This window comes from Pseudophryne corroboree, chromosome 12, assembly GCF_028390025.1.
Source record: "Pseudophryne corroboree isolate aPseCor3 chromosome 12, aPseCor3.hap2, whole genome shotgun sequence".
Taxonomy (NCBI): domain Eukaryota; kingdom Metazoa; phylum Chordata; class Amphibia; order Anura; family Myobatrachidae; genus Pseudophryne; species Pseudophryne corroboree.
The window spans coordinates 174,146,777-174,159,044 of NC_086455.1; the positions used below are offsets into that span (position 1 = coordinate 174,146,777).

The window sequence follows — 12,268 nt, forward strand, 5'->3', positions numbered from 1 at the left end:
TCATTCCTGTCTTTCTGGTCATACCACCCAACTCCCCTCTGTGATATTTCACGTTATTCCTGTATTTCTGGTCATACCACCCAACTCCCCTCTGTGATATTTCACGTCATTCCTGTCTTTCTGGTCATACCACCCAACTCCCCTCTATGTGATATTTCACGTTATTCCTGTATTTCTGGTCATACCACCCAACTCCCCATCATTCTTGTCTTTCTGGTCATACCACCCAGCTCCCCTCTGTGATATTTCACGTTATTCCTGTATTTCTGGTCATACCACCCAGCTCCCCTCTGTGATATTTCACGTCATCCCTGTCTTTCTGGTCATACCACCCAACTCCCCTCTGTTATATTTCACGTCATTCCTCTCTTTCTGGTCATACCACCCAGCTCCCCTCTGTGATATTTCACGTCATTCCTGTCTTTCTGGTCATACCACCCAGCTCCCCTCTGTGATATTTCACGTCATTCCTGTCTTTCTGGTCATACCACCCAGCTCCCCTCTGTGATATTTCACGTCATTCCTGTCTTTCTGGTCATACCACCCAACTCCCCTCTGTGATATTTCACGTTATTCCTGTATTTCTGGTCATACCACCCAACTCCCCTCTGTGATATTTCACGTCATTCCTGTCTTTCTGGTCATACCACCCAACTCCCCTCTATGATATTTCACATCATTCCTGTCTTTCTGGTCATACCACCCAACTCCCCTCTATGTGATATTTCACGTCATTCCTGTCTTTCTGGTCATACCACCCAACTCCCCTCTATGTGATATTTCACGTCATTCCTGTCTTTCTGGTCATACCACCCAACTCCCCTCTGTGATATTTCACGTTATTCCTGTATTTCTGGTCATACCACCCAACTCCCCTCTGTGATATTTCACGTCATTCCTGTCTTTCTGGTCATACCACCCAACTCCCCTCTATGTGATATTTCACATCATTCCTGTCTTTCTGGTTATACCACCCAACTCCCCTCTGTGCAATATTTCACGTCATTCCTGTCTTTCTGGTTATACCACCCAGCTCCCCTCTGTGATATTTCACGTCATTCCTGTCTTTCTGGTCATACCACCCAGCTCCCCTCTGTGATATTTCACGTTATTCCTGTATTTCTGGTCATACCACCCAACTCCCCTCTGTGATATTTCACGTCATTCCTGTCTTTCTGGTCATACCACCCAACTCCCCTCTATGTGATATTTCACGTTATTCCTGTATTTCTGGTCATACCACCCAACTCCCCATCATTCCTGTCTTTCTGGTCATACCACCCAGCTCCCCTCTGTGATATTTCACGTTATTCCTGTATTTCTGGTCATACCACCCAGCTCCCCTCTGTGATATTTCACGTCATCCCTGTCTTTCTGGTCATACCACCCAACTCCCCTCTGTTATATTTCACGTCATTCCTCTCTTTCTGGTCATACCACCCAGCTCCCCTCTGTGATATTTCACGTCATTCCTGTCTTTCTGGTCATACCACCCAACTCCCCTCTATGTGATATTTCACGTCATTCCTGTCTTTCTGGTCATACCACCCAACTCCCCTCTATGTGATATTTCACGTCATTCCTGTCTTTCTGGTCATACCACCCAGCTCCCCTCTGTGATATTTCACGTCATTCCTGTCTTTCTGGTCATACCACCCAACTCCCCTCTGTTATATTTCACGTCATTCCTGTCTTTCTGGTCATACCACCCAACTCCCCTCTATGTGATATTTCACGTCATTCCTGTCTTTCTGGTCATACCACCCAATTCCCCTCTATGTGATATTTCACGTCATTCCTGTCTTTCTGGTCATACCACCCAACTCCCCTCTATGTGATATTTCACGTCATTCCTGTCTTTCTGGTCATACCACCCAACTCCCCTCTATGTGATATTTCACGTCATTCCGGTCATACCACCCAACTCCCCTCTATGTGATATTTCACGTCATTCCTGTCTTTCTGGTCATACCACCCAGCTCCCCTCTGTGATATTTCACGTCATTCCTGTCTTTCTGGTCATACCACCCAACTCCCCTCTGTTATATTTCACGTCATTCCTGTCTTTCTGGTCATACCACCCAACTCCCCTCTATGTGATATTTCACGTCATTCCTGTCTTTCTGGTCATACCACCCAATTCCCCTCTATGTGATATTTCACGTCATTCCTGTCTTTCTGGTCATACCACCCAACTCCCCTCTGTTATATTTCACGTCATTCCTGTCTTTCTGGTCATACCACCCAACTCCCCTCTATGTGATATTTCACGTCATTCCTGTCTTTCTGGTCATACCACCCAATTCCCCTCTATGTGATATTTCACGTCATTCCTGTCTTTCTGGTCATACCACCCAACTCCCCTCTATGTGATATTTCACGTCATTCCTGTCTTTCTGGTCATACCACCCAACTCCTCTCTCTGAGTTATTTCACGTCATTCCTGTCTTTCTGGTCATACCACCCAACTCCCCTCTATGCGATATTTCACAACACTCCTCTCTCTCCTACTGGGGCAGGATTGCTTTCAGCTGACTGTGGGGGTGGCAGGGTCTCCCTCCTCATGAACGGTAGTTGGGGTATCAGCGGTACTCCTAGCAGTGTCTGCTAGCATTTGGCGAGCCACAAGTAGCGGGAAATGGCTGTAGTCAGTAGGAGCCACCTCTCCGGCAGGTGAGGGTGGTGACCTTACACGCCATGAAGGTAGAAGTTGTCCCCACCTATGCGTCGGGTAGTGTCTACTGATATTGGTTTATGTCGCAGGAAATAAGTACATAATATAACTTATATCTGCCCCTTCTCACGTTTCTCTGTCAGGAGGGAGGGAGAGACAGGAGTTACCGATACTGGCCAAGGCTGGGGTCAAGGCACAACACTGTCACCTACGGCCGGTTCAAGATCACCACCCGATTCCGCACAGACTCCGGCTGCTATGCCACCACCGGCCTGAAGATAAAGCACCTTCTGACTGGCCAGGAGAGGACCGTGTGGCACCTGCAGTACACCGACTGGCCGGAACACGGACATCCAGAAGATCTGAAGGGGTTTCTCTGTAAGTTCAGTAGATGCCACATTGTTGTTACAGCGCAGAACATTGATCAGGTCAAATATATTCCCTTACCCTCTGTTTCCAATGGCTGCCACAATCCTCCGCCAAAATAGGCAACTGGAACTCTGAGGACTTGCCACCACTATGCCGGGGTATTAGCAGAGAGCGCACCACTAAGTTACTAACGTGTTCTTACTGCCAAGTATATATTATCTTGTCCTGTTCTGTTTGCAGGTGCGCAGCGTTTGTATTGCGTGTGTTCACCCGCGATCACCAATTATTTATGCAGTCGCATTTTGATTGATAGGAAGCCAGCGTTTAGGGGAGGAAACATGGCGTTTGTGGGTGTGTTTATAAAAACGCAGGCGTGGTAAGGCGTTTTTCGGGTGGGTCTCTGACGTCAGTGATGACCACTTCCAGCCTCTTGCATTTGCCGAATTGTGAGAGACCTTGTCTGGTGCAGATGGAAAAACTCTTCGATGTTCCGGTATTTGCGTATGATGATGCGATCAGACTGCGCATTGCGATGCATTCGCAATTTCTGCAATGGGCGTTTTTTCTTTATTTCTTTGCGGCAACTATTTGATCGCAGCAACTGCTTTTCAGCGAGATTAGCGATCCGACCTGAGTAGGGTCAACTCTGCGCTGCGTGAACCTCTCGTATCACCTTGTGACTAAAGGATACTAACGAGACAAAACCATCTCACCCTAGGAATTGTGGGTCTTTACCTTCTTCTCGTTGGCCGCCATGTACCCAGTAAAGATACAGCCAAAGATACAAATACATTAGACCAACTTGCGGACCACTCCGTTGAGCTTATTAGTACATACCGGCTATAACTATGTTAGAACCCAGCATTATGGCTGCTTGTTATATTATGTATTTGCCTCTCACTGTATAAAGCCAGAAGCCTCGTACCTCACTGAGAGCCACGGGATTCCACTATGTCACCAGCCACCTCCCACGTGTAGCGAGATGCGATGTGTACGACTTGTCATGCTACAGTTATAATATAATTGTCCTGTTTTCTGCAGCCTATCTAGAAGAGATCCAGTCAGTCCGCCGCCATACCAATAGCACAGGAGACCCCGCAAGTCCCAACCCGCCAGTCCTGGTTCATTGTACGGCAGGGGTCGGCCGGACAGGGGTGGTCATTTTGTCGGAGATTATGATTGCATGCCTGGAACACAATGAGGTGAGGCCTCGCTCTCCCTGTGATGTTTTTGTACCTGTGAGACCGTGCTGATGACTCTCGTTTCCTCTGCAGATGCTGGACATTCCTCTAGTGCTGGACATGCTGAGACACCAGCGGATGATGATGGTGCAGACAATCGCTCAGTACACCTTTGTATACAAAGTTCTCATTCAGTTCCTGAGGAGTTCCCGGCTCATCTGACTCCCCCCTCGTGGGCCAGCGCAGCTACTGCAGGAGATACAGCTGAATATACCTCCGGTGTTGAGGAAGGAAACCAGACTAGGCCATCTGTGCGCAAGAGTTGCTAAATTGCTGGGCGATTTACTACGGACTGTATGTGGCCGCAGTTGGATCCGTGGTCTTGGGTTGCACTGAGGTATAAATAGACTCCCTTATTTCTACTCCTGGCCGCTACCCATAGCCGGGTCCAGGTTGAGCGTAACATCTTGGGTCTACAAATCGGGAAGGTGAAATTCTCCTACTCCTACAGTGCCCATATTAAAGCCTTGCAAGTGCCAGTTGTGCAGGATGTGCCACCACTAAGGGGGGGCAGTATGACAATTTGCTACATGTATGCCTTTATATCGGCCGGTCTTCTACAGCAGCCAGATGAAAAGGACGATGCACATATTAACAGTATTATATAGAGCTCTGATTTTACTGGTTGAAATCAAATCTGACGCTTGTGATGTTTTCTTTCCTTTTTTATGTTATTTGAGTTATTTATGATTTTTGCAGATGTTTTTAACCCAACGCGTTTTACTTACGAGCTGCCTACAGTGAGCCTGGAAGGAGGGAGTAATGCGGCCAGTAGGGCGGGGGTAGTGTACGTGGGGAGACTATTTGGTGTACATCTGGACATTTTAAGGTTTTTCTTTTTTCTTTTTTTAAGATTTCTAGCCCCATATATGGCCTGAGATAGGAGAGTACGCATGCGGGTTGTATACGGATTATTCCTGAGCTATCTAATAAATTGGCGGCCTCCGGTGATACTAGGTTTTGTACAAATGAAGAATTTAAAGTGGTAAAACTATTTTGTATTTTAAGGTTTTTTATCTTATTTGTATGGAAAGTTATAACTTTGCACACCAACAATCTCTTATAATAGACCTATCAATTTCCATATATATATTATCATATAACCTTCAGACTGCAGCAGCGCTGACCCCGTTGTGTTTAATGAGGCCACAACACAAAGCCAAGATCTCCTTTCTCTCCGGAGTTGTGACATTGCGGCTCTCTTCTCTTCTCTCCTCTTGTCTCCTCTTGTCTAATCTCCTCTTGTCTTGTCTCCTCTTGTCTTGTCTCCTCTCCTCTTGTCTCCTCTCCTCTTGTCTCCTCTTCTCTTGTCTCCTCTTCTCTTGTCTCCTCTTCTCTTGTCTCCTCTTCTCTTGTCTCCTCTCCTCTTGTCTCCTCTCCTCTTGTCTTCTCTTGTCTCCTCTCGTCTCCTCTTCTCTCCTCTCCTCTTCTCTTGTCTTCTCTCTTCTTGTCTCCTCTCCTCTTGTCTTCTCTCCTTTTGTCTTCTCTCGTCTCCTCTCATCTCCTCTCTTCTCTTCTCTTGTCTTCTCTCTTCTTGTCTTCTCTCTTCTTGTCTCCTCTTCTCTTGTCTCCTCTCCTCTTGTCTCCTCTCCTCTTGTCTCCTCTCCTCTTGTCTCCTCTCCTCTTGTCTCCTCTCCTCTTGTCTCCTCCTCTTGTCTCCTCTCCTCTTGTCTTCTCTCCTTTTGTCTTCTCTCCTTTTGTCTTCTCTTGTCTCCTCTCGTCTCCTCTCCTCTTGTCTCCTCTCCTCTCCTCTTGTCTCCTCTCCTCTTGTTTCCTCTCCTCTGCTCTCCTCTTGTTTCCTCTCCTCTTGTTTCCTCTCGTCTCCTCTCCTCTCCTCTTGTTTCCTCTCCTCTCCTCTTGTCTCCTCTCCTCTCTCCTCTCCCTTTAGGATTTTTCTGTTTCTTTTTCTCCTGTGAGACATGGTAGTTTAGGTTTGTGATTTGGAAATGCGATTTGAGGTGTTCGGCTTGCGGGACGTAATTCATTTATTGTTTTGTATTTCTATGTTGGAAATCATTTAACATTTCTACAGGACAAAATGACTTCTACTAACAAACTGATGGGGCAGATTGCAAAGCATATATATATATTGGTGAGATGGATTCATCAGTCTGAATAGTATTTAATAACACGCACCCTGTGTCTGTCAAATGCTTGTTGTCAACTTATTGCCGGCGTTGTATGTATCTGTCACAGTGGCCTCCTGTTATTACATGGATGTAGTAAATCAGACATTTGCTGCGATTATTCTCAGACCTAGAATAACCCAATAGCGGAGCTGTGTCGGCTCTATAGAGGTAGGTAGCGTTTACCTACAATGTACCGTGTGATCACGGGGTAACTCTGCCCTAGTACCACAGAAACAAATCTGTAATTGCCGTGTATCTGTGGTTGGTGCGGAGTCAGTACGTACATGCGGTCTAGGTAATTGATCCCTCATAACACCATGGGCTAAATTTACTATGTTGCGCTTTTCAAGTCGCAGTATCGGCCGCTGGATTTAAAGGGCAATAATATAAAGTACAAACGCTCCTGGTTTGGTATAGAAAGTACTGCCACGGTGGCTGAGGCGGTAGCTTGTAATAGCGCTGCTTAGTAGATTTAGCCCCATGCGTATCAGCAGTTGCTATGTACCTCTGTGCAATATAGCTGTATATCTTCCATAGGAGTACTTACCTTCTCCCAGTGGTGCCCATCTGTACACACATTGTGATGTCTCCAGGTGCGATGTCCGGCTTGGGAAGTTCTCAATATGACACTTTCTGGTTTTAATTTACCCTAATTGCTATTTTACCCTGCAGTGGCAGAAAACAAGTGACGCGGTGCCCGCAGTGACTGGTTAGGGACGGGATGGGTGTGAGACCCGGGTGTATGGAAGTGAGGGCGTGCGCAGGTTACGGTAGGTTTTCAGTCATCTACAGTATGGCAGGAATTTGCTGTGGTAGAATACAGCCAATCAGACATTCTCTTACTGCAACCTGTACTTAGTCTGGTGACAGCTGGAGCCTGATTGGCTGGTATGAGCTTACATTTACATAGCATGGTGTAAGGGCTGGAGTCTGAGACCTCCCGGCTACACGTTTCTGTACTGGGAGTACCACCATTTTATGAGTGAACAGAGGGGGGAAATGCTGTCGGTCTTTCCCAGTTATTGAACTACAAGTCCCAGCAGTAGAGCATGTTAGGAATACTGTAGAGCCCTGAGGTAAGATGTGACTGCCTCGTGGTCCTCATCACAGTGTAAGATACGGGAGATGCGTTTCCTGCCCGATGTGACGCATCCTGCGGAATATGGTTGTAGTATAGGTAACTGCAGACGGCGACGTTGGTTATTACACGGAGGATGTATAATCAGCGCCCTGCTGTGTGATATTACGTGGACAGTCTGGATAATGGGACAAGTAACTCGATGGAAACTCATTTCTGTACAGTTCCCCCAATATCTGCTGTAGAGCGAGGTGTTATGGATGCCGGAAGTGGCGGGTAAAGTATGTGGGTGTAAGTGACTGTGTAAGAGAATGTGTAACACAAGTGGGACCGCAGTGTGTAACCAACACACGTGTATAGTGGACGCCCATCCTTAGACAGGCACATCCTGCTCAGCTGCACTGTTAATGGCTTATCAGGGTAAATCTGAAACAGCGGCCTGTATTTCGGCTGGGTATACATCAGAGCGATGTGTTCCCAGCCGATATCCCTGCCGTGACATTGCACCGTGCGCACACACTATCCGTGCAGTTGTGTGACGGCACAATGTAATACATGTAGCAGCATGGCCAACCAGAGAATATATTGCGCAATTCAGGATACACACTGAACGCTCTGCACATTCCAATTACCTTGGAAACGACAAATTGCGCTGGTGCGGGTCTGGTGTGTACCGGGCCTGGGGAACACGGGATAATAATATACACCTGGTTATTCCAAGCCTCGCAACTTCCGATGATCAACACAAATGACTGCGCGGCGTATGCTTAACAAAACGTATTCTTCAGCCAAATAACGTAACAAATCACATTTACTAAGTTACATATACAAATAAAATATCCGGAAATATCACAATGTGTAACTATGAAGGCGTTTACAATTGGATACAATTAAGAGAATATTTAGTCCAGTCTTAACTCCGATCAATGTAACACTGGAGCAGCAAACAAGTCTGTGCCGGAGTTATAAGGAGCTGACGCTCTGATACCCACTGTAATACACAACAGGTTCATCCTATATAGGATTTCACTACGGCTTAATACATAGCTGGCACCCCTGGGTGACGCGTTTCGCAGCCTCTCCTACACCTATACAAAGGTGTATTCCTATACCTGTATCATAATGTACAATCTGTGCGCCTGTGCCAGGTGGAAGACATATTACAGATTCTGCTTGTTCTTCCCAATATGTAATATATGTGATATTTTATGCAAAATGAACATAGTATATTTTTGCCATGGAAATAAATATTTGGAGCAGTTTCTCTGGTGTCGGGGTCTTTGTTCAGCGCATCACACGCCGTGCGGCACTTCCAAATGTAAATGTATCCGTGTTTAAAGGAAACAAATAATGACATTGTTTTATAGGAAACTAGCGTTTGCCCGCGTCTACGCTCACGTGGATTTCTGTTATTGCTCAGCGGAACTATTAATACATAGACGGTAGCGCCATCTAATATTGTGCCGTATATTTATATTGTACACATTGATCACAAAATGTCTTTGTACACAATATTCACAGTTTTTCCTTCTGGGAGTAACACAAAAAGATACTCTGGGCTATAACTCGTGAGTAAGCCACGGAAACGTTTTTGGCAGAAAGGTTCTTCCCTGTCAGCGCTGGAGCGAGATCCAATCTTTAGGTCATCCACTATTGGTCGACATGGTCAACACATATTATATAGAGAAAAATTCCAAGAATAGGCGCAGTAAAACCACCAGGTGCAGCTGAACTAGGTGCTAGAGGGGTAATCCACAACCACTCAATTACATAGAATACAGATTGGAAGCACACAGAACAAATAGCGCACTTGGAGATAACATGTGATCATTTAACAAACGAATAATAATTAAAGCACAAATCACCCTTGTTTTTCTTATGACTTGAATGCTTCAACTAGTGGTTTCCGGTTGTATGGAACGCATCTTGGAACGCAAGAACTTCCGGTTTTCCGATTTCCGGTTGACAAACGCATGCACGGATGTAGAGCCACGCCGTTTAGCGGCGATTGCTTCCACCTGTGCTTACTCCATGTGGGGGTATATAGAGGGGCCCTACACACTAGTCCTGGACGCTTCTGAGGAAGGACCATACACGGTCTGAAACGCGTTAAGCGGGACTATTGATACATAGACTCCAGACATAGACGGACACCAGGATCTACCACCGGTAGGATTGGAATTCCGGACTCCATTCTCCCCCTTCCATTACTGCTCCATCTGGGAAGGTGATAGGAATCCTGTTTGTTTGCAGTTTGTCTACCTGGAGTTGGATATATGCTTTTATATCTTTTCTGTTTGTAAGTGCAACTAGTATTAAATTTCGTTACCTTTAATCAAGAACTACTGCACTATTATTTTCCTTTCTCTCTTTACTTGGATACACTGCAAAGTGTCCAGGGATTAGAGGTTCTGTTCTTGTAGCTTGACGTAGAAAGATCGTCTGTGAGAAGATCCAATCAGCTGAGAGCATTCTCGACTTTTTATATGCTGTGAACTCGCTTACGTTTGTAAGTGTACATTTGGAATTCTTGAATGAATGGTGTTTTTAAAGAAATACTACACTATATTCGTTTATGTGTGTTCTTTCTACACTGATATAATCTGTGTGGCAAGAACACCTGTTTTCTAGATTCAATATTTGGATGCTGGATTATGATCAAAGTTGAAGCATTCAAGTCATAAGAAAAACAAGGGTGATTTGTGCTTTAATTATTATTCGTTTGTTAAATGATCACATGTTATCTCCAAGTGCGCTATTTGTTCTGTGTGCTTCCAATCTGTATTCAAAGGTCAACACATGAAAATGTCGACATGATTTAATTTTATTTTTTTTAAATAATTATAGTTTTTTTACTTTTTCATACTTTACGATCCACGTAGATTGCGATTGGGAACAGGACCCTTTGCTGAGCGCATCAAGGCACCTTGTCCAAAGCATGGCAATGTGAGGGGATACGGTGCACTAACTGGGGTTCCTGGTCACTTTACAAAGAAAATGACACAAAAAAAAAACACTCATGTCGACCTTTTTCCATGTGAACCTATTCCACGTCGACCTAATGACCACGTCGACCTATTGCAGGTGTCGACCTAGTCACTGTCGACCAATAGTGGTTGACCTAATGACTGCCGACCTAGTTACTGTTGACCCCATGATCCACACCCCGCTGGAGCTGCCTGAATATAAAAGGCTACGACCTGCCTATCACCGTAATCTGAATACTTACAATCATACACAGAGAATGTAGCCAATCAGTACTCAAGGCGCTTCATGTGTTGGGTCACATGTACAAAGGTGGATACATTACGTTTCTATGGTTGGTGTTCCTAAATCCGTCCATTACAATCTGTTTTTTCTCTCTCTTGGGGTCTTCAGTGGGGCACAGAATTCCTCCAAGGTATTGGTATACTGTGTGGTGTAATGTGTATATGGGGAATACAGTGTGGTGTAATGTGTATATGGGGTATACAGTGTGGTGTCATGTGTTTAAGGGGTACTACAGTGTGGTGTCATGTGTATAAGGGGTACTACAGTGTGGTGTAATGTGTATAAGGTGTATACAGTGTGGTGTAATGTGTATAAGGTGTATACAGTGTGGTGTAATGTGTATAAGGGTTACTACAGTGTGGTGTAATGTGTATAAGGTGTATACAGTGTGGTGTAATGTGTATAAGGGGGATACAGTGGGGTGTAATGTGTATAAGGGTTACTACAGTGGGGTGTAATGTGTATAAGGGGGATACAGTGGGGTGTAATGTGTTTAAGGGGTACTACAGTGTGGTGTCATGTGTATAAGGGGTACTACAGTGTGGTGTAATGTGTATAAGGTGTATACAGTGTGGTGTAATGTGTATAAGGTGTATACAGTGTGGTGTAATGTGTATAAGGTGTATACAGTGTGGTGTAATGTGTATAAGGTGTATACAGTGTGGTGTAATGTGTATAAGGTGTATACAGTGTGGTGTAATGTGTATAAGGTGTATACAGTGTGGTGTAATGTGTATAAGGGTTACTACAGTGTGGTGTAATGTGTATAAGGGGGATACAGTGTGGTGTAATGTGTATAAGGGGGATACAGTGAGGTGTAATGTGTATAAGGTGTATACAGTGTGGTGTAATGTGTATAAGGGGGATACAGTGGGGTGTAATGTGTATAAGGCAGATACAGTGTGGTGTAATGTGTATAAGGGGGATACAGTGGTGTAATGTGTATAAGGGGGATACAGTGTGGTGTAATGTGTATAAGAGGGATACAGTGTGGTGTAATGTGTATAAGGGTTACTACAGTGGGGTGTAATGTGTATAAGGTGTATACAGTGTGGTGTAATGTGTATAAGGGGGATACAGTTGTGTAATGTGTATAAGGGGGATACAGTGGTGTAATGTGTATAAGGGGGATACAGTGTGGTGTAATGTGTATAATAGGGATACAGTGTGGTGTAATGTGTATACAGTGTGGTGTAATGTGTATAAGGGTTACTACAGTGTGGTGTAATGTGTATACAGTGTGGTGTAATGTGTATAAGGTGTATACAGTGAGGTGTAATGTGTATAAGGGGGATACAGTGTGGTGTAATGTGTATAAGGTGTATACAGTGGGGTGTAATGTGTATAAGGGGGATACAGTGTGGTGTATGTGTATAAGGGGGATACAGTGTGGTGTAATGTGTATAAGGGGGATACAGTGTGGTGTAATGTGTATAAGGGTTACTACAGTGTGGTGTAATGTGTATAAGGTGTATACAGTGTGGTGTAATGTGTATAAGGTGTATAC

General features: G+C 44.9%; 1 protein-coding gene across 1 annotated transcript in view; it reads left to right on the forward strand.

Annotated features, from left to right (window-relative positions):
- The window catches only part of PTPN21 (protein tyrosine phosphatase non-receptor type 21), a gene marked incomplete at its 5' end in the record, with an annotated part of 81,344 nt that extends 72,591 nt beyond the window's left edge, over nt 1-8,753 (forward strand). The window contains 3 exons of the mRNA XM_063948619.1: nt 2,818-3,052; nt 4,085-4,245; nt 4,318-8,753. Of these exons, the coding sequence (XP_063804689.1) occupies nt 2,818-3,052; nt 4,085-4,245; nt 4,318-4,446 (525 nt within the window). The remainder of the gene's footprint in view (nt 1-2,817; nt 3,053-4,084; nt 4,246-4,317) is intronic.
- Nucleotides 8,754-12,268: the final 3,515 nt, after the last annotated feature.